General features: G+C 41.1%; 1 protein-coding gene across 3 annotated transcripts; it reads right to left on the reverse strand.

The window, feature by feature from the left end:
- Positions 1-687: 687 nt before the first annotated feature.
- On the reverse strand, positions 688-17,560 carry NME5 (NME/NM23 family member 5). Of its 3 annotated transcripts, none has more exons than XM_081851483.1 (6): positions 17,406-17,560; positions 16,235-16,396; positions 12,741-12,946; positions 11,330-11,430; positions 1,492-1,610; positions 688-954 (listed from the first exon to the last, which is right to left on the reverse strand). In XM_081851483.1, exons 2-6 carry the CDS (start codon positions 16,361-16,363, stop codon positions 874-876), a joined length of 636 nt encoding a protein of 211 aa, XP_081707609.1. In that variant the 5' UTR covers positions 16,364-16,396; positions 17,406-17,560; the 3' UTR covers positions 688-873. The 3 variants fall into 3 exon arrangements, with proteins under 3 accessions (XP_081707609.1, XP_081707611.1, XP_081707610.1); XM_081851485.1 differs by lacking the exon at positions 17,406-17,560 and adding an exon at positions 17,155-17,396; XM_081851484.1 differs by lacking the exon at positions 17,406-17,560 and adding an exon at positions 17,098-17,396.
- Between the last annotated feature and the right edge of the window lie 5,033 nt (positions 17,561-22,593).

Consider the following 22,593-nt stretch of genomic DNA (forward strand, 5'->3'; position numbering starts at 1 on the left):
TCTGGGAGTATAAGGGCACAATTGGATTTAACCCATATATTTTAGATTGGTGTAAATATATAAGAAACAAGTTGGAAATAGTCAATAGAGTATTTGTGTGCAAAGGCCTACTGCACAGTTAGTGTAGGAGGCTTGAATATATTGTGATATATACATAATTTGTTTTAAAGCAAGTGTATGAACAGCAGCTATGTGCTCCTATCTTTAGAGGAATAGGGTTTTTTTGGGTGACAGAAAATTGATTGAATCTTCCATTGATGTCATTCCTGAAGTTTTACAATTCTAGATTTTTGCAGGTCACCAGAGACTAAAATTAAACAGAGGAACTACTTTGGGTGGAAAGAGCTCTCCTGGGTCCAATCAAGGGCCCATCTAGGAAAGTATCTTTTCCACAGTGGCCAACCATACGCCTTGAGGAAAACAACAAATTGGGCAGGGGGTGGGCAGTAGCTCTGCTCTGTTATTTCTTTGAATAAACATATTTGACTTTGAATAAACACTGGGACTCAAGATGTTATTGCACAAATTGTTGGTCAAGTGTAACATCTGCAAAGAACTGTACAAATTGAAACAAGAACCGGTTAATAGCAGTATAAATGAAAAGAAGCCACCTCTCAGCTGATCGCAAACCCAAAAGCAATTGTGGGTAATTTACTTTAACCCAACTCTTACATTATTTGACATCCATTGTTTGCTACAAATGGTTCTTTATTCAAGTTCCAAATATAGATTTATTTATATACTATTTTCAAACTATTTCATGTTACTATTAATAAGAAATGCAAAAGACAGTAGTCGGCAAAATCTAAATAATTATGTTTTTAACTGACAGTCTCTCAAGAGTTTCAACATCTTGCAACTGACTTTTCCTCCTTAAGGTTCCTCTATAATCACATTATGTCGCAATTTAGGTGTGTTGGGATTATGTTCAATTAGCCAATCAGCCAGCCATGTCTATAGAAGAAAAAAAATGAAGAAACAGGTTATCTTCAATTTCATTTCCATATGAACAAAAGATTTGCTGATTGGAAGAATTCAAATCCTACATCTCTGCATATCGAATGTCACTCAGAATGAACCCAATTTACCCAGTTTCCCTAAATAATTCCCATTTCCTCAACTGATTCTTAAAAGGAGAACGCTTCTTAAAACCAATACACTTTGCTTCCAATGATTCTCACCTTTGGGTTTGTTTTTTTTAATGAACCTGTTTGTCTGAGAAGTTGAGGAAGGAGGCAGGCAGTCTAGACTGCTCCTTACATGCAAAGAATAATTGATCATGGGTATTCTGGCTTAATGGATCCAGACTAAATATGCAGATAGAGAAGTACTGCTCTTATCTGCTGTCAATTTTTCTTTTGCATTCCCATTCTTGATACCACAAGGACCGGCTCCTCATAGGCAGCGGGGGTGGAATTAGGTCCCCCCACACCAACCTGAGGCCATCAATTGTGTTCTAGGCATGATAGTGGCAGTCATTGTGATACATACAAAAGGATCTGCTGGTTTCCTCTTGCACAGTTCCGTAAGTCCTTTCAGCAGGGTGGGGGTGACATAAAGGCTCAGGTAATCCTTAGCAGCTTGCCCAACTGGGATTGGTTCAATAATCACTAGGAAAAGGAATTACATATTTTACTGCCAACGTATTGAACAAGATTCAGCTAAAGAGCCCTGCTAGTGGAAACCTGTGGCAAGCACTTCTGCTAGCACAAGACTTCTTCCTTCTTTCCCTGCTCCACAAAGTGGCTCTGGAACAGCCCGAGGGGGCAGATCACTTCACCAGGCAAGGAGAAACGCTTGTGCTGACAGAGCAATCGACTTAGCACAATGTTGAATTCCTCCCACAGATATAAAAATATATAATCTATTACCTTCAAATGTTGAACCTATTTTATGCTTGTTCTCTATAGTTATTAGCAATTAAGCTATTTTATGTCTCACAAAACAATGCAGAGAACAGATACAGTGTGTTGCTCCCAATGTCATTCAGCACGAAACTTTACTGAATTCATTGGCTCATCACATAATGAAGTTGTTCTACAGAAACAAATAATAACAGCTGACCTTGGGATAGTGGTGGGGAAAGCTATCCTAAGCCACCTCTAATTCATTAGATAATGAACAAAGGCATTTCCAGATGGTCAGTTTCTAACATGATAAATGTGTAGTTAGTTGTTGTTGTTTAGTCGTTTAGTCGTGTCCGACTCTTTGTGACCCCATGGACCAGAGCACGCCAGGCACTTCTGTCTTCCACTGCCTCCCGCAGTTTTTTTTTTTTTTTTTTTTAGCATTTTAGCATTTTTTATTAATTTCATTCTAAATACAATATATCCGAAATACAGAACTTTCCATTCATTTTTGACTTCCTTCGGCGACGTTGACATTCCTTCGAATTTGAGTCTTTGAAACACATTCCATCCTTACATATTGCCATACATATCTCCCTTTATCCATTATTTCGATTTGAACAATACTTGTTAATTCTTTACAGTGCCTCTTTAAAACCCACTAGCGTTGTATTTACAAAACATTTATTCTCCAGATAACCCACAAATTTCCCCCAATCTTCAATAAACTTTTGATCTTTTAGGTATCTTAATTTCCCTGTCAATTTATCCAACTCAGCATACTCTGTCAATTTTGCTCTCCACTCTGCAACTGTTGGCATTTCTTCCTGCTTCCACCTCTGGGCTATCACAATTCTGGCTGCTGTAACCGCGTACTGGAATAGTTTACAATCCTTTCTCCTGATATCCTTTCCCATAATACATAGTAGAAAAGCTTCTGGCTTTTTAACAAAAGTGTAACCTAGCATCTTTTTCAGTTCATTATATACGTCCTCCCAGAAGCTTTTAACTTTCTTGCACTCCCACCATTGATGATAAAACGTCCCCTCCATAAGTTTACACTTCCAACACTTATTGTCTATCTTATACATCTTAGCTAATTTTACAGGAGTCATATACCACCTGTATTGCATCTTCATTACATTTTCTTTTAGTAGTGTACAGGCTGTAAACTTTATATTTACTCTCCACAGCTTTTCCCAATCTTCCATTTGAATGTTATATCTTAAATCCCTTGCCCACTGTACCATCACTGACTTCACTTCCTCATCCTTCGTATTCCACTCCAGCAGTAGTTTATACATTTTGGAAAGGTTTTTGTAGTCACTATTTATTATCTCTTTTTGAAATATTGATTCTTTTTCTACGTATCCTCTTTCCTTCACCTCTGTTTTAAACAACTCATTTATCTGGAAGTAATGCAGCCAACCTTGTGTGAGCATTTTGACCTGGTCGTATGGTTTAACTTTCCACTTCCCTCCTCCATAAACAACCATATCTTCATACTTCCCCCATTTTTCCTTCATATTAACTTTCTTTACACCTATCATCTCCTGTGGGGACAACCAGTGTGGTGTTCTTGGTTCTAATATATTTTTATATCTGTCCCAAACCTCTATTAATGGTCCTTTAAAAATGTGGCTACCAAATCCCCTATGCACTCTCTTTTTATCCTTCCATAAATACGCGTGCCACCCAAACCTGTTGTTGTACCCCTCCAGATCTAATAACTCTTTGTTCTCTAACTTTACCCAATCTTTTATCCAACACAGACATGCTGCTTCGTAATAAAGTCTCATGTCTGGTAAGGCGAAGCCCCCTCTTTCTATTGCGTCTGTTAACAACTTAAATTTAATTCTTGGTTTCTTCCCCTCCCAGACATATCTGGAAATCGCTTTTTGCCATTCTTTAAAGTCCTTTGTTCCTTTTAAAATGGGCAGTGTTTGGAACAGGAACAACAACCTGGGTAGCAGCATCATCTTCACCATGGAGATTCTTCCCCAGAATGATAGTTTCATCCTGGTCCAGAGCGTCAGATCTTTTTTAATTTTATTCCACACCGGTACATAGTTATTTTGGTATAGGTCAATGTTTTTGTTGGTAATCCAGATACCTAAATATTTTATCTTTCTGACAACCTCAATTTCGGTTTGTTGTTGCAATGTTGTAACCTTATCTTGCTCCATATTTTTAATAATCATCTTGGTCTTACTCTTATTCAATTTGAAACCTGCAAGATTTCCAAATTGTTCGACCTCGTCCAGAAACGCCCTTATACTTTCTATAGGTTCTTCCACCGTTAAGACCACATCATCTGCATAGGCTTTAACCTTATACTCATTAAGGCCTAAAGTTACCCCTTTAATTTGTTTGTTTTGTCTGATTGCATTCAGTAACACCTCCAGAACCGTTATGAAGAGCAGAGGCGAGAGCGGGCAGCCCTGCCTCGTTCCTTTACATATTTTTATATCCTCTGTAATCACATTATTAATTATCAATCTCGCCTTCTGCTCTGTGTAAATTGCCTTTATCCCATTTAAGAACTTTTGTCCCACCTCCATAGCTTCCAAATTCTTTAACATAAATTCCCAAATTACATTATCGAAGGCTTTCTCCGCGTCTAAGAAAATTAAACTTGCTGGTTTATCACATCTATCAGAAAGGTATTCAATGATATTAACTATATTTCTCGTATTGTTTCTTATAAACCTTCCAGGAAGAAAGCCCGCTTGGTCTTCATGTATCAACTTTATTAATATCTTTTTTAATCTTTTAGCCAAAACTCCAGCGAATATTTTATAGTCCGTATTTAATAGGGAGATGGGTCTATAGTTCTTGATTTGAGTTAGGTCCGAGTCTTGTTTTGGGATGATTGTGATAAGGGCCTCTTTCCAGGAGCCAGGGATGTCTTTTCCTGTCAAGATGTTATTCATTACATCAGTTAGCGGCGTCATTAACGTGTCTTTCATTTCTTTATAGTAACTTGAAGTGAACCCATCTGGGCCCGGGGCCTTTCCTCTTTTTAATTCTTTTATCACTTCTTCTACCTCTTCTCTACGAATTGGGACATTTAACTGTTCTCTTTGATTTGATGACATCTTCTTCACCATCTTTTCTTTTAGGTATCTTTCTATTTTCCTCCTATTGTTCCTTTCCTTGAACCTATACAGTTGCTCATAGAAATCCTGAAATCCTTTTCTAATTTCTTTCGAATCAGTTGTTTCTTTTCCGTTTATTATTATTTTACTAATTGTATTTTGCTCTTTCCTTTTTTTGACTTGCCACGCAAGCCATTTTCCTGACTTATTTGCATATTCAAAGTTTTTTTGTCTTAATCTTTTGATATTCCACTCAACCTCCTTATTAATTATCATTGCGAATTGCGTTTGAAGGGATTTTATTTCCTGCATTATCTTTTCGTTGTTTGGTTTTTTAATCAGTTTTTGTTCATAGTCCATAATCTGTCCCAAAATCTCTTTTGACCTCTTTTCCTTAATCTTGTTTTTCAGTGCGTTTTGTTGGATGAAAAGACCCCTCATTACAGCTTTACTTGCATCCCACACCGTACTTGTTTTCACCCCTTTATCTAAGTTATCCAAAAAGTATTCCGCTAATTTCTTCCGCATTCTTTCAGTGAATTTTTGATCATCCCATAGATTATCATTTAGTCTCCATCTAAAAGTCCGTTCTTCTACTCCCTTCATCTCCATTTCTATTGGGTTATGGTCTGATATAACTTTGGCCTGAATTTCAATTTTCTTTATTCTTGGTGTCAGCTCACTCGATATCCATATTTGGTCAAGTCTTGAAAACGACTGATTCGGTTCCGAATGATAAGTGAATTGTTTCTCTAGGGGGTGTTTCAACCTCCATATATCTATGAAGTTGTAGTTTTTAATCAATGTAAAAAAGGTCTTGGGAAGTTTCCCTTCATTGTTCTTTGATTTTCTTAATCTGTCCATTTCAGTAGAGGTCACATCATTCATGTCTCCCATTATAATAATTTTCTGGTCCGCATATTCAAATAACTTTTCTTCCAATGAGCTAAAAAATTGTGTCTTATTTCCGTTAGGTGCATAAATCCCTACTATTATCATTGTTTCACCTTGCCAGCGAATGCGCACCGCAATTATTCTCCCTTCCTCATCCTTAAATAGTTGGTGAGCTTCGATTTTATTTTTAATATAGAGAACTACTCCCCTTTTTTTCTCTTTATCTGAGGAGATAAATTCATTCCCTAGCCTCCTATTGATCAGAATTTTCCTGTGTTTCTTAGCCACATGTGTCTCTTGAAGGCATATAACATCTAGATTTTTCTTTTTTAATATATGCTCAATACCGTTCCGTTTCTTCTTATCGTTCATCCCATTGATGTTCCAACTCCATAATTTTAGTGTCATTTTTTTTTTTTTTTTTTAAAGAATTAACCACTAATTAGATTTGGGTTTAAGTTTAAGTTTTTCACTAAAGCCTTTCTGTTTCTTCTTCTTCTTCCTCTTCTTCGTCTTCCTCCAACTTTCTTCTAATCTGTTCTTCCTCTTCTCCCAGCTCTGAGTCCTCCCTCTGTCTTGTTCCACCTTCAGCTCCTTTCGGTTCCTCCTCTCCTTGTTGAAGTTCTTTGTATCTTCTGGTAAACTTTCCTATTTCCTCTGGGCTTGTTAATCTTCTTTTGACTCCTTTATAGAAAAAAGAGACGCCCTCCGGAAATTCCCAGCGGAAGTCTATCCTGTTTTTTTTAAGCAGTTGCACCAGTGGTTTATAAGATTCTCTCCGTTTCAAGAGTCTTATAGGTATATCTTTGAAAATAATTACGTAATTCCCGTCAATGTACAGTCTCTTCTCTCTATTCCTCTGTAGAATCAAATTTCTCATCTCCCTATCTTTAAATGTGATTAGGCAATCCCCAGGAAATCTCTTTACTTTACTTGACTTAATTTTCATCCTGTAGGCATTTTGTATTGTCTTTGCCACCTCCTCTTCCTCTAACTCCATCCATTGTGCTATCTCTTTTATTAATCTTTCCTTTATATTTTCATTTTGTAATTCCGGGATCTGTCTAAATCTTAAGTTCACTTCTCTTTGTTTTAATTCATTCATCGCAATAGAGTCTTTTAATTCTTCCTGTGTTTTACTTAAATCTGCTATTTCATTTTTCATTTTTTCTTCTTCTCTTTTCATTTCTTTCATTTCCTGTTTAGTCTTTTTAAATCCCTCGTCTACTCTTTTCGCAACTTCTTTGATCTGTCCTTTAAGCTCGCTTACTGTCTCCTCAATTTTCTTGTCCATTTTTCCAATTTTGTTGTCTACCTGTTCTAGTTTTGTTTCTAAATTTTTCTCACTTTGCTTTATTTCTGCAAACATCCTCAATATTTCTGTTCTAAATTCTGTTTCTTGTTTTGATGCTCTCCTATCTGTTGGGGTTCCCCCCTCCGTCCCTTTTTTTTGATTGTATGACATTATCACTGGTCTCTGAATAACAAATATTCCTCTAAACTATACCTGTCTAGTATTCTTATCCTTACTAATTACAAATACTATATTTGATCTCCAATGAGCATATATCGAGTCTCAAACATCTGCCATCATATACCAATAGTAGAAAACATAACTACTAATAGTAAAGGTCAAAAAGACAACCAAATAAAAAAGAAAAAGAAAAACCAAAGCACGGAATAGTGCCTCCAGTTCCCCTCTATTTATAGTATTTGATCTGTTATCTCTAGCCCCCCCCCCAATGTTAAGGCAAGTTGTATGGCCGCTGGTTCTTAAAGATAGTCAATTTGTAGTCTTCTTGCCCCTATTCGGGCTAATCCAACCGGGATCTTCTTGCCCCTATTCGGGCTAATCCAACCGGGGTCTTAATGACCGTGGACCTTCTTTATGGATTTATGAGTCCGTGCCAGTCCCAATAATGATGATGAAGAGCAATATGACAGCAGTACTTAAAACTTCATATATAGTCCAAATTTAGATGCCAATTTTAATATATTAACTGTTTTCAAGTTACCTATTCTTTACTAATAAAAGTTCGTATTCAGAGATATTAGTCCAGCAAGTAAAGTGAGATTTCTGCAAAGCTATCACTTTACCGGTAGTCCAAAAAAAAGAAAGTCCAGGAGAGACTCAGCTAGAAATTTCCTCAATTATCAAATAAGGCAGTGCAGTGTTAAGCACCTATCTTCGTGATAGATGGTCTGTTTTCACCCCCGAGAGAGTTTCTTATTTAGCTTTCCGAAGAAAAAAAAAAAAAAAGGAAAAAAGTGGGAGGAGAGTGGCCACACAGCAAACATACGGTAGTAGGGTGAGATAGCCCCCCAAAGTTAAACGTTTTTCCTTTTTTTTAAAGCCACTTAAATATGGCGTCTGCAGCTCCGTTCCTTTTCTGCCTTCCTTTCCTCCGCAATTAATATGGCGTCGGAGAGTCTTCTCACTGTTTAACTTTTCCACAGAGTTCTAAACGTCGATCTTCTCTGTATTTTCCGGGGTCTCCTACACTCTAGAGACTGGGTTCCCCTCTATCACGCCTCTTCTCTGCTCCCTCTTAACTCCCCCTTTCCTTTAAAAAGAAAGGGTTTCTTTTTAAACTTTTAACTTATAAGTCCTGAGGGAGACGGAAACAGTAACCGCTAGCCTGCCTCCCGCAGTTTGGTCAGACTCATGTTTGTAGCTTTGAGAACACTGTCCAACCATCTCGTCCTCTGTCGTCCCCTTCTCCTTGTGCCCTCCATCTTTCCCAACATCAGGGTCTTTTCCAGGGAGTCTTCTCTTCTCATGAGGTGGCCAAAGTATTGGAGCCTAAGCTTCATGATCTGTCCTTCCAGTCAGCACTCAGGGCTGATTTCCTTCAGAATGGAGAGGTTTGATCTTCTTGCAGTCCATGGGACTCTCAAGAGTCTCCTCCAGCACCATAATTCAAAAGCATCAATTCTTCGGCAATCAGCCTTCTTTATGGTCCAGCTCTCACTTCCATACATCACTACTGGGAAAACCATGGCTTTAACTATGGAGTAGTTAGTACTCACTGGCTATATGAGATCTTTCAAATGGTTCAGATTATGTTCCCCTGCCCCCAGACTCTGTTCAGATAACAAGACTGGAAGTAGACCTCATACTCATGGAGTGTAATGTCTGAATTAGAAGAGCCCATCCTAAGAGCCCTGCTGGATCAGACCAAAGTCTAGCATCCTGTTCTCACAACTGCCAGCCAGATGTCCATGGGAGCTCACAGCAGGACCTGAGTGTGAGCGTATTCTCTTCCCTTGTGACCCCCAGAAACTGGAGGCATACTGCTTTCAACAGTGGAGGACAGTAGCCATCATGGTTAGTAGACATTGATCACTTTAACCTCTGTGAATTTGTCTAATCTTTTGAGAGCTGTCCAAGCTCGTGGCCACTGCTTCATCTTGTGGGAGAATTCCATAGTTTAACTATGTACTGTGTGAAGGACTTTATTTCATCTGTCATGAATCTTTCAACATTGTTTTGTTGGAGGACCCCAAATTCTAGTATTATGAGTGGGACAAACTTCTCTCCATCTACTTTCTCCACACCGCATATAATCCCATGCACCTCTGTCATGTTCCACCCTTTTTCTAAACTCATTAAATCCTCAAATGTTGTAAGCTTTCCAGGCTCTTGAATTGTCTGCCCCTTTCTGAAGCTTTTCCAGTTCTATGGCATCCTTTTCGAGGTAAGGCAACTAGAAGTGTACAGATGTGATCATACCACAGATTTGTATGATGGCTTTATCATACAGGCAGGTTTATTTTCAGTCCCTTTTCTAATATTCCTATGCACATTGGGTCAACATCTTAATTCAGCTATCCACTATGACTCCCAAGGTCTCACTCCTGGTCAGTCACCACCATTTCTGACCCCATGATCTATATGTGGTATTAATCCCCCCCCCCAATATGCATCACTTGTTTACATTGAATTGCATTTGCCATTTACCACACATTCACTCAGTTTGCAGAGTTCCTTTTGCAGTGCTTCTTGATGGCTTTCTGTTTTAACCATGCCAAACAATTTGGTATCATCAGCAAACTTGGCACCTTGCTGCTCACCTCTAACTCTAGTTCGTTTATGAATAAAATAACAACACAGTTCCCCATACCAATCCTTGAGGGCTCCATTTTCTACTGTTTATCTTATCTCCAGTGCCATTTATTATTTACATGAAGCCATTGGGAGCGGCCATTGGGAGTTTGGGGGCAAGGTGTTATCAGTATGATGATGACATTTAGCTCTATTTCTCCATAATATCTTAATCAGGAGAGGCCTTGCAGGCCCTGGGCCATTGCCTGATTACAGTCGTGAAATGGATGAGGAAAAATAAGCTGAGCCTGAATCTTGGCAAGACGGAGGCACTGTGGCTGAGAAGTTCCTCACTATCTTGCCATTTCAAGAACCTCAATATAGTTTTCCTGTTGAATGTGAAAATAACTGAAAATCTGGTTGTTAACATTCATCTAAACAAAAACTGCAAAGCTTCAGGTAGCATGAACATAGCACATGGATAAACCCTAGATTTGTTTATTAAAAGACCTTAAGGCTAAAGGAGTCATAGGGGCTGATTCTTCAGCACACTGTTGATACAGGACAAAGCTGATTGGGGTTATCTACTTTGGAACTTGTATCAAAGGGAAGGATTAACATATAATCTATCCAATTTATAAGAGAAAACGTATTTTATCTCCAGGGGAGTTGCTAGCGCCAGCCACATGAAAGACTTCTACTATTCTATGGGACATCTTTTAAAAATGCTTGAATCATAAATATTGTCTGACATACACAAACCATACCAGATTTGAGAAGCTCAGAAATTACAAAACTGCTTCCATCTGAAGCTGTAAAGACGACAAAGCCAATATAGGGCTTCCAGATGTTGTTGGACTTCAACTCCCATCAACCCCAGCCAGCATGACAAAAGGTCAAGAATGATGGGAGGTGTAGTTCAGCAACATGTTGGCTACTTCTTCCACAAAAGGTCAAATATAATTCTTTGCTTGCTTACAAAAAAACCCAGGCAGACACACATACTCAGCAAGGCACAGCATTCTGCAGTATGGCTTTGCAAAGGAATGGGGAACTTGTGGCCCTGTGGGACTCCAGGTTCCATCACTCCTGACTGGTGGCTAGGCCTGGGCAATGTATTGATACATCGCCTGGGACTGGTATGAGGGGCAGAATGCGATGGCAGCTTCACTCAACAGTATATTGTGAGTGAAAGCACTGCCGCTCCTGAGTCCCTCTGCCACCAGCGCCCTGAGGGAAAAACAAGCTGTAGCGGTGGCTGTTTCACCAGCAATATACCGCTGAGTGAAACCGCCATCCCAGCTCTGTCCTCATACCAGTGTAGAGGGAGAAACAAGCTGCGCTAAAAGGTAGACTATATTTGAATGAGGCAGGTGTGGAGGGAGGGAGAGAACAGATGGTTTTCCTTTACATAATGCTAATTCTAGATGGCAATAATTATGTACCTTCAGGAAACATGAACCGGATCTCTCTTTCAGCTGAGGAAAAGCTGGTACTGCCATGAAGTCCATTCCTTAGATCATCTGTCCCATAAATTGCTCTTAAGCTACAAACCATAGAGACGTGTTAATATATTCAGTCACTGATATAATAATAAACTTCTAATTAACATGTTTAATTCGGTTTTTTAATATACAAAATAACTTGGTCTATTAAATTGAAAATTAAATTGAAAATTAAATTGAAAATTAAATTGAAAAAAAATGTGCATAAAAATAATGTCACGTATATAACATAAAGGTTGCCTCTCCTACTTCACTCCATTATTACTCTGCTCCTTTCTCCAAGAGCAATCAACCTATAGATATATCCTAAATTGAAGAAGTATAGCCTTACATGCCTGGACTTGAATTTGCTAAATATGTTTGATCTGGAAGTCGAGAGGCATCTGGGATATGATAGAACCAAGGCTCTTGATGGAAGGGAGCCATGCCTGTAGAATATCCCCTCCCTCTGCCAGTAGAAAACCATTTGTCTGGTACAGACATCCCAATGAGCAGAGGTTACATCTGTTGCCAAATTGCCTGGCAGAATGCCCCTGAAAGGGTATGCAAGCAGGGGGAGAGGTGTGCTTGGTCCCATCAAAGCCCCACTCAAAGCCAAAACTAGGTGGATCTTTTGCCAATGAAAAGGCTGGCAGAAGTGGAAACAATGGGCAGGCCTGATTTGGGAATAACCAACCCCACCCTTGCTGACAATAGGATGGGAGTGCCCTTGGATGCAGCAGAGCACCGTGGCCAATCAATGCACAGTGGCACATAAACCCTGGATATATAAACCCTTCATGTGTCAAATGCATAGATACAAACACAAATGGTGGTGTGTGGATGGCCGCAGGGAGTGTGGTGACTGTGCTCTTGGAATCCTGTTGTGGCTATGTGCTTTGTTTATGGTGTCACGCTGAAGCACGTGAGACGTGTATGTGTTGCTATTGAGGCAGTTGTGTTGGATGCGGCGGGCATGCTTGCTGGGTGGTGTGTTTAGATTGGTGGCTGCTGGTGGAATTGCTATGGATGCCATGGACACGTCTTTGTGGCATCTACTGAGCTTTAGGGCTTTCCCCTGGCTATGGCCCCAGCAACTAACACGGTTAGGAGGTAGTGGTGTTTGCGCTGGCAGTTTGTCAGTGGTCACAATGCATGATGGAGTCCCATAATTTGATTTGCTCTGCCTGTAAACCTTAAAAAATGAATTTGCAATAAGCTGGCCTTGTGAATTATTTCGAACTTCACTGTCACAACCCTACACCCATTTTGTAAAAGAGCGGTTAAAACACTGAAAATATTACATCCATTAACTTCAGCTGGACTATTTGGGGGTAGGTGGTTCGTAAGTCCTGTGAATGGAGTACTTTACCTGTCAGGAAAATTTTCCCTGGCTACTATGGTATTTGATGGCCCAAGCAGGTCTTTCCAATATGAGATACCATTATGCCGAGCAAGAACCATCGCAACTAAAGGTCCAGAACTCATATAAGATGTTAAGTTAGGAAAGAACATTTTTCCATATTGTTCAACATAGAAGTTGCTACACTGCTCTGGGCTTAGTTGGAGCTTTCGTTTCTGAAAAAAGAAAGAGAAAGAGGGGAAGAGAAATAGCTCCTTAAAACCATTGTTCCAAGATAATAAAGCATTACAGTTAGCATTAACATATCTTATTACTTAAGTATTGGGTTTATGGGGTGCTAGCGGAGGGGTAGTACTTCTCATGGAGGACACGTCATGTTTCTTCTGGGATAGTTTGTCCACCTTTGGTCCCCACCTTGCACTCAGCTCTCACCTGTGCGACTGCCGCAACATGGAAAATGGCTTCGACTAGCTGGCTAATCCATGTGAGAGCAACTGATGGGTCAAAAAACCCTTGGTGAGTTAGGGACTTCCCCTGCATGTGAAGACAGGCTCTGGCAGATTGAGCAGGTGGAATTAACACAACAATATAGAAGGCAGATTCTGCACATGCTGTAGAGGGATGTCAGGGCTCATCTACCTGGTAAGGTAGCCCATCTAGGAAAAGGAAAACTCTGATTCTAAACCTCTGCTGCCTTTTGCTATATCTTTGGGAGAAATCCAGAGTGGAGACTCTAAGACGGTGATATGGTGCCTTATATGTCTTTTTCCAGCAATTCCGGCAGCCAAGCTGATACCAAAGATATTGCTCTAATTTCCTTTGGACTACATCAGCAAGGCTGAGAGGGGGTCTTGTCTGGGCAGCCCAGGACCTCAGGCTGGCACCCCAGGGAGGTCACTTGGATGCTGCTAATGCAGCAGTTTGATTTCAACCCTGGAGACGCACTCTCAAGACAGACAAATGGTGGCAAGCATTGGTCTTTAATTTCCAGCAATCTCTTTTCCAGAGCCAGGCCTACAAGTGAGGAGACCACCTCAGGCAACATGTGGGGAAGCAGTGGCCTCCTGGCTGTTCATCCTAAGCTCCCTCACCCCAAGCCATTCCCCTCTGACAGAGCTGCGTATGCTAGGCAACCTGCTGCATGCCCCCCCCCCCCAAACTAGCCTGAAGTCCTGGGGAAGATGCTACCCCTTCACAATTGTGAAAGTAAGATTCAGCTGCCAGTCCAGTCAGTTGCCAGTACATGGAATGGGGAGCAGATGCTTTCTTGTCCTTACTCTAGGCAGCAAAAGGCCCTGCTTTCCCTACTTCTACAGTACACAGCCTGATACCTGCCCTAGGCTCAAAAGTCAAGGGAGGAAAGAAAAATGCAGAAAAGACTGTGCTTGAGATCTTGATCAATGGACGCCACCTGGAGTTCAATGGAGGAATTACCAATGATCCAGTTTTGGGCCTTTAATACTATTGATGTTGATCATGGGGTGCTGGTGACCTTGGCAACAGGACTGGATTATTCCCACCTCTCCCCTGCCATATCCCTGCATGGTTCCCTTTCATGTTCACTACGTTTGGCCTGAACCACACAAGCTGTTCCACATGAAAAGCAATTTCTGTGAAGCAGCTCCCTACAAGGTTGTGGCAATTTCCCTATTTTATCACATCACCACAAATTCTCTTTTTCAAGCATTTGTGGACCTACTTCATACAACTATCCTGCAGCAAGTTTCATGCACTTGCACTTCTAAGCAGCTAAGCCACATGGTGCTTGTATAAATCAGGCCAATATGAGGCAATTTGGTAAGCCTGTTTGGAAATATGGAGTCCATTGCCACCAGTAAGTTGATGAATGACGATACCCAGTTCTCTTTATTTTTCCTCTAAAAGATAGAGCACCTGCTTTCCGCAGTGAAAGTGCAAGGTTCAGTCCTTGGCATCTCCAGGTAGGGTTAAAAAAGACACTCCTGACTGAAACCCTGGAGAACCACTGTCACTCGGTGTTGAAAATTCTGAGCTAAGTGGATCAGTGGTCTAACTTGTTATAAGGCAGCTTCTTATGTCTCATCTAATATCATAGGAGGATCTGTAAGCAGTTGTGGTTGGAGTTTTTCCCAACATCAGTTTTTCTACAGAAAGGGTCAATCCATTCTCAATATTCACATTATCTGATACAAATCAAACATATTAATTCAACTCAGCTCTCTTGGCTCATGGTAAGTTTTCTTTTCTTTGTAATAAAGCATATTACTGTTCAAATTTTGTGCTAGTATAACAAGTGAAATATACTAAGAAGAAATATTTTGGGAAGAACAATGATTAACTACTTGTTTGCAAAACTGAAACGGCATGTTTTTTCTTAAAATGAGACTAAGCTGTGCAATAGCGACATCAAGTGGCCAGTTTCAAACATTAGTTTGTTATTGCAATACTGTACAGTATTTCCCCTATGGAAGCAGCATTAAGTTTTAGCAGTCTTAGCCGACAGCAAACATCTGCCAACACATTTGAACAACAAAAATATTTGTTATGATGGTGTGTTAATGATGGTGTATAATGAGTCTGAACTGGTGTTCACCTATTTTGAGTTTGAGTACTGTGAGACAGAAGCATGTTAATTTGGCATGAAGGTTGCTTCTAGACAGGTGCTGATTGTGGGATAGGTGCTGCTGGGTGCATGCACGTTTTTTGCTGCATCTGAACAATGTCTGTGATATCAAAGTCCTAGCCCATATCTTGCACACACACCCATTTAATTTGGTTTCATCATTTCTACAGAAAATCCAGTATTAAAAAAAAGAACTGATGCCAGTAACCTGTTTGTTATATCTGAACAATTTGTTTAAGTCACTGCCTTGAAGAAACCATAAAACTCTGGAGGTAGCGGAGAAAACCAGGTACAGTGGTACCTTGGTTTACGAACTTAATCCTTTCCGGAAGTCCGTTCTTAAACCAAAGTGTTCTTAAACCAAGACTTGCTTTCTCACAGCAGTGGGGGACTCAATTTACACTCAACAGGAAGCGGAACATGTTCTGCTTCCAAGGCAAAGTTCACAAACCAAAACACCTACTTCTGGGTTTGCAGCATTCTTAATCCAAGTTGTTCATAAACTAAGCTGTTCTTAAACCAAGGTACCACCGTACTGGCTTCAGCTGGCAGGGCTGCCTACCACTGCGCAGGAAGGATCCTGACTTTTGATATTTCATTGTTATTGATTAATACATTTTCACTGATGTTGCTTATAAGTCACCTGCAAAGGTTATATCCTAGAAGGCAAGATATAAATACATAATATGAATAAACAAATAAGCAAAAGCATATTCTAAGTTCTACTTAAACACAAAACTATTTGTTTATTATAGAGATTATAGAGACTGCTTGATATGACTAGCAGATAAAAAGCATAATTTTGAATCGGGGCAAGGACCTTGTAATTATATGATTTGCTAATTTTAAACACACTTTGATTTATACTTGACTACATGAAACGTCTTTCTTTTCAGGTTACCTGAACAATGGTGAATCCAGATCTGAGAATTATATCTTCTATTTCTTCTTCTTTGTTGATGATATCTGGTTTAATGATTGCCAGGGTTCTTTCAACATAAATCTGAGGATCGGGCATTAATGCCTGCATCTTGGCAATTAAAATCCAAGTCCTCTTCTCTCACTGAAATGATAACATATGTTAAGGCCACTACATTTTACTCTCTAGCCAGGAGGGTGAATTAATATTCATCTGGCCACTTCAGGGTAATTACAGCACTCCCAAAATTACATTCTCCTCCACCAACCAGTCTGAACACACAACCCAATCCTATGTGTGCATTTTACTTGGAAGTAAGCCCTGCTGGAGTAGACTCTTGAGAGTCCCATGGACTGCAAGAAGATCAAACCTCTCCATTCTGAAGGAAATCAGCCCTGAGTGCTGACTGGAAGGACAGATCGTGAAGCTGAGGCTCCAGTACTTTGGCCACCTCATGAGAAGAGAAGACTCCCTGGAAAAGACCCTGATGTTGGGAAAGATGGAGGGCACAAGGAGAAGGGGACGACAGAGGACGAGATGGTTGGATGGTGTTCTTGAGGCTACCAGCATGAGTTTGACTAAACTGCGGGAGGCAGTGGAAGACAGAAGTGCCTGGCGTGCTCTGGTCCATGGGGTCACGAAGAGTCGGACACGACGAAACGACTAAACAACAAGCCCTGCTCAATCCCAGCAAAATAGGTCTGGGGCTCCTGCCTCAATGCTGCCGCTCTTTTAATGGTTTTGTGAGCAGCTGCTTAACAGCCAGAGACCACCCGGCTCCCCTCGCCGAGTTACAGAGCTGCAAAAAAAGGGGTCGCCAGCAGTTAACTTGCAATCTTACTCGCCTCTGTGCATAACAAGCTGCCCATTGTGGATCCAGACCCAATCCTATGCATGCTCACTTGGGAATAAATCCCGCTATATTGGGGGCAGAGCGGGGCTGCTTCTCGGTTACGATGCGCAAGATTTATTCTCTCTCTCTCTCTCTCTCCCCCTCTCTCTCCTTTGTCCCCTCTTCCCCTAGCGGTCGTCTCGCCCATCGTTGCTCCTCCAAGCTGCCTGGACCCGTCCATTGTGAGAACAAGGTAGCAACCCGCCCCTCCTCTGGTCACCCTGCCCCGAGGGCCAAAATGAGCAAGCTGGATGATCTCACCCCGTTATGAGGTCCCAGAGTCCCTCCTCCTCCACGCAGACGTCACTCCGACCCGCGAGGAGTCCCCTCTACGCGCTGACTGATTAGCCCAAGGAACCCCAGGCTCAGTTGCCGGGCAACGGAAGAAACCCAAGCTAAAGCCAGCACCTACGGCGGCCGACAAGGCCAGTTTGCGTCGTTCTCCTTTGACAGGCAAATGTGGTTGGAGCGATGGGCGGCCGGCCGGCCGTAACGGATGGAAGGTCTGGGCGAGTGGAATCAGTATCTGCTTAGTACGGCCGCGTTTGTAATAGGTAACCGCAACATCGGTATGCAAAGGTCCTTGCTGTTCAGACCAAGCAGGACTGCTGGGAGAGATCCCTGCCTGCAGACCCTGGAGAGGTGCTGCCTTTCAATGTAGACAATACAGTACTGAGCTAGATGGCCCCAATGGTCTGATGCGGTATAAGGCAGTTCCTCAGGATCCTAACAGCTGCAGCAACAATAGTCCATGTCCATGGCACTTTATAAACAATGAGAGCATAGATCAGTCTTCCTCAACCTTTGGCCTACAACTCCCATGATCCCTAGCTAGCAGGTCAGGGATGATGGGAATTGTAGTCTCAAAACATCTGGCGGGCCGAGGTTGAGGAAGCATGGCATAGATCCTTGTCCCTAGTGTGTATGCAGCCTAAGCTTTGTTTTCTTTCTGTCTGTTTAAAGTTTTTTTTTACCCTGTTCTTCAGCTGAAAAAAGGCTGCCAGAACAACATATTAATTATATATCACTTTTCATCACCAAGTGACCCCAAAGCAGTTTGCATTTTAAAAATATTCAATACATTTATATGGGGCTTAATTATTTTATTTGCATTTCTAAGTGGTGCACGTAAAAAAATAATCCATGGAAAATGGGAAAATAAAGCAGTTAAAATATCATGATCAAATACTACCTGTTCATAATATTAGTAATAATATTAGTAATAAGAGTCCCTGCTCTCAGGCTTGCAGTCTGACAGCAAAAGGAAAAGGGAGGAGACACTGGGAGCAGGGAAGCAAGTTTAGGCACTTTTTTGTTACAGAATTATGGTGGCCATGTGTCCTTCAAATGGAGGGCAGTCCTCTATTTGAAGGTGTCTTTTTTTTTGAGGTGGCGTTCGGTCCAAGCCTAGTGTAATGAGCCATAAAAAGGGAAATTAACAGTTCAACAGTTAGCACTTGGACAGCAGAATAAGCTGTCAGATCACCTGGCACACAGCTCTAATCATAGCCTTCCTCACAATGGTGAGATGTGCTGTATTTATAGTTAAATTAATCATTTCTAAATTTGCATCTATTACTATAAATTAGTACTGTACATGCAATTTTAATGCAAACATATGTTCCTCTTTTGTACTTTTTGGTTATTCATTCCTCTTTTTTGGCATTGCATATAAGTGACCACTCTATACAACACCACAGCTCAGTTGTAGAGCATCTCTTTTGCATGCAGGGAGGTCCCAAATTCAATCCTCAGCATCTTCAGTTGGGGCTAGAAAAAGCCCCTGCGCCAAACCCTGGAGAGATGCTGTCAGTCAGGGTAGACAAGTCAGCGAGATGGACAGTTGCTTTTGTAGAGTTCTTGTAGTGACCAGCTGGAATGTAAAGAGCTCAAGGAAAGGGGGAGCCTAAAGTTGCTGGCCTTTGAGTAGAGCAAATGAAGATGTTCTGCAGTCCCATCTCTGTCTTATAGCTGTGTATAAGTTATCCGGTTGTGAATACCAGATGCTGATAGTTCTAGCTGAATTATGTTTTATCTGTTTACCATGTTTTGTCCATGCTCAGGCCTGAGTCCAGGAGCATGCCCAAACTATAAACCTGTGACTTCAGGTGGAGTGTTACTCCCATCCAGCACATGCTGGATTCCTTGTTCTGCTTTCCAGCTGACCATAGCACTTCTGTTTTATCTGGATTAAGTTGAAGTTTGTTCACCTTCATCCATTCCATTACTGATGTCGGACACCAGTTTAGAACCAAGACAGCTTCCTTGGATTTAGGAGCTGGGTGTCATTAGCATTTTCATGTGAATGTTAAATAGTATGGGGACAGAACAGAACCCTGAGGGACCCTGCAGGCCAACAAGCAAGGTGCTGAACATGTCTGTGGGAAGCCACAAGCAGGATCTGAGCACAGTATCTCTCTCTCTGCAGTTTCTAGCAACTGGTATTCAGAATTCTACAACTGTGTCTAACGGTGGAGGTAGAACATAGTTATTGTGGCTGGTAGCCACTGATAGCCTTTGTCTCAATCTCTTTTAAAACCAAATAAGGTGATGTTCATTACTGCCTCTTATGGGAGACAATTAGTTTAACGAACTGCTGTGTGTTTATTGTCTACAACATTGTGGTATTACTGGATTGTTGTTGTTTTTTTTACTTTGAGATCCATTTCAAGAGTGCTGAGGCTAGAAAGATGGATTGATTTTTTGTTTAAATAGCAAACCAAAGGCTGCACACTTGGGCACACTAAATTCAGAACTGAGTTCAATGGGGCTTACTCCCAGGTAAGTGGCATAGGACTGCATATTGAGCATGTCATTTGTCTGTTACAGCCCAAAACTTGCACATACTTACCGTACTTGAAAGTAACTTATATAAAGATCAAGGGGAGCTACTCCCTAGTAATTGTGCATGAGGGATTGTAGCCTTCAGAATTTTTTGTTTTTGCAAAAAGTAAATCCCAAGTTCAATATACAACTGAACTTGCTTCCAAGTAAATGTGCATAGGATTGCGGTCTTGCTTACCAGCAATAGAACATTATCTAAATGTACATCTCATTACAAGAGGGCATATCCTGTAACATTTGGCCCACAAGGATATTTATACAATTCCTCCTTGCAGCCAGAAGAAACAGGAAGTGGTTGGGACATCTATGTTCCGTACTGATCTGTCAGATGCCTTAATTTATACTAATCTAATAAGCAGTTAACTGCATACCATGTATTCCATTGTTTCACAGACTATTACAAATTATGTTTACTCAGCAGTGGTACTGATTTCAGTGGAATGTATTTCCCAGTAAGTTATTTATTGTCCCATCAGCCACAGATTTTCTCCATAAAAACAAGTATTGACATATTGCATACTACTGGCAAAGTATTTGTCACAATCTGAAGCTCAATTTTAATTTTGGCCATACAAGTCACAGGGAGACATTGATTTTTGGAGAGAATGTAAAGCCACTGCAGTCAGGTGAAAACATTTTGTCCCTTTCCCCAAAATTGGTATCACTAAAGAACCAGTTGCCTCTTCCCTAGCCAGCTAACCTCAGTTATAATTTGACAGGTTTTTAGAAAAAAAGGGCTTGAAGCTAACAGGCAGTTTAACTGAATGAGCTTGCCTTGCACTAACATTATAAGTACCTGTGTGCTTACACATATTTCAGAATAGTCTAACAGAAATATTTCTTTGAAGTGCTATTCTTTGCATACACACATTCTTCATGTCCATTGTTCTTTGCTTCCTTACCAGTTCTACAGCAAATATAGATTTGCTCACAGCAGGACACCTACCTGTGAAAAAGTGGGAGACAGGAAAGTCTTGCTGAGTTGATGGCTGCAGATGCTGTTTGCAGCAGAGACACCCCCCTCCCCCTTAGGGCTAAATCAATAGAACCTGGAGTCCTGTGTAGTTTCTGGCTTTGTGGAGACAATATGTTATGAGAAAGATGTTAGGCTGACTGAAGGAAATAAGAGCAGGAAAGGAGGACAGGGCAGGGCAGGCTATGAGGTGTGAGAAAAATAAAACAGGCATAAGAATGGCTTTTCTGAGGCAGAATAATAATTATTTGTTTATTTTCAAAGCGGAGCCCAAGTGCTCTTCAAAATGTTTTATATGGGCTATAAGCATGTTATGTGTGAAAGCATTTTATATATGTAACATTTGACCTTCACATTGCTCAACAAGATAGAACGCTCACTTAAGCTTCACAATATGATTGTTTTCTTCAATGAGAACATGTGTGGCACCATCCAATATGATGGCTCATCCTCAGATGTCTTGCCTATAAAGAGCAGTGTGAAACAGGGCTGTGTTCTCACCTCAACTCTCTTTGGCATATTCTTCTCCCTGGTGCTCTCATATGCCTTCAGCTTGACTGAAGACGGGGTGTACTTTCAATCAAGGAGCAACGGGGGGGGGGGGTCTGCTCAACCTGACAGGTCTCCGTGCCAAGATGAAAGTGTGGCAGGTCCTTATCCAAGAGATGTTGTTTGTAGATGACACAGCCTTGACAGCGCACTCCAAGGAAGCTGTACAGAGACTCATCAACCATTTTGCCGAATATTGCATGAAACCGAAGCCTGATGAAGACCAACATCCTGGGCCAAGATATATAGTTGCAGGCTACCTCAGTCTCAGCCAAGCGGTACACAAGATTCCAGAGATCCTGGCACTTAACCAGGGTTTATGTTTACTTTAGAAAATTAAGGCACAACCGAGGCTATAGTGTATTATGAATTACAGTTTATTTACACATATTTACAACCTGAATCCTTCAATGGAAGGGTGCAGAACATTGCACCTCTAGAGTGTCTTTTGTTGCTTCCTCAACTTCAGTAAGCTTGAGTCCATGGCAGAAACCAGTCATGCTGGCAGGGACATACCTAGGCTATGTTAGCGCTAAAATCACACCACTCCACTCTGGTTCAGAGTAGCCATGAGTCTGCTTGCCCAACCATGCACTCCCTGGGCTGTTCCTCCACTGCTCTGGGCAGTCAACATCTCCATGCCAAGGGTGCAAGGGGACAGGGAAAGGGGTGCTAATACAGTTCCTTGCCAAGCACCTCTGTTCTTGGTCTCCTGGTGCAGCCTATTGCCACCTGTCACTCTGGCAACTTCAGTTTCAAAAACCTGCTGCAAAAGGCACTTTTTCCTGTGATGACATCACACCCTCTGCAACTGGTTCACAAATTTAGTTGTCTTCCCTTGAAGGGCTAGTGACTGGATATCAGCACCATTGTTTCTTCAATGGCCCACCCATGGCTAGCCACCACCAACCTGGCCTCATGAGGAAGTTAACTTGCTAAATTAAATAATTTATCAGTTTGCTCACCTTTTACTGAATCTAGGGATTTGGGAGGTCTTGGCACCCCATCTCCCAACATAGAGAAACATTATTTTATAATAGAGTGACATAGCTGATAATGCTGGCAAAGAGGAAATTCCTAGAA

This window comes from Podarcis erhardii (assembly GCF_964252035.2).
Source record: "Podarcis erhardii genome assembly, chromosome: 2".
Lineage (NCBI taxonomy): Eukaryota > Metazoa > Chordata > Lepidosauria > Squamata > Lacertidae > Podarcis > Podarcis erhardii.

Excerpts from the sequence above, each read along its gene's own strand:
- NME5 (XM_081851483.1), bottom strand. The coding sequence starts at position 16,363 with ATGCAGGCATTAATGCCCGATCCTCAGATTTATGTTGAAAGAACCCTG. Across the intron at positions 11,431-12,740 it reads AGGGAAAATTTTCCTGACAG|CTTAAGAGCAATTTATGGGA; the intron begins GTAAAGTACTCC and ends TATGGTTTGTAG. Across the intron at positions 1,611-11,329 it reads CCGGTTCATGTTTCCTGAAG|TGATTATTGAACCAATCCCA; the intron begins GTACATAATTAT and ends TCCTTTTCCTAG.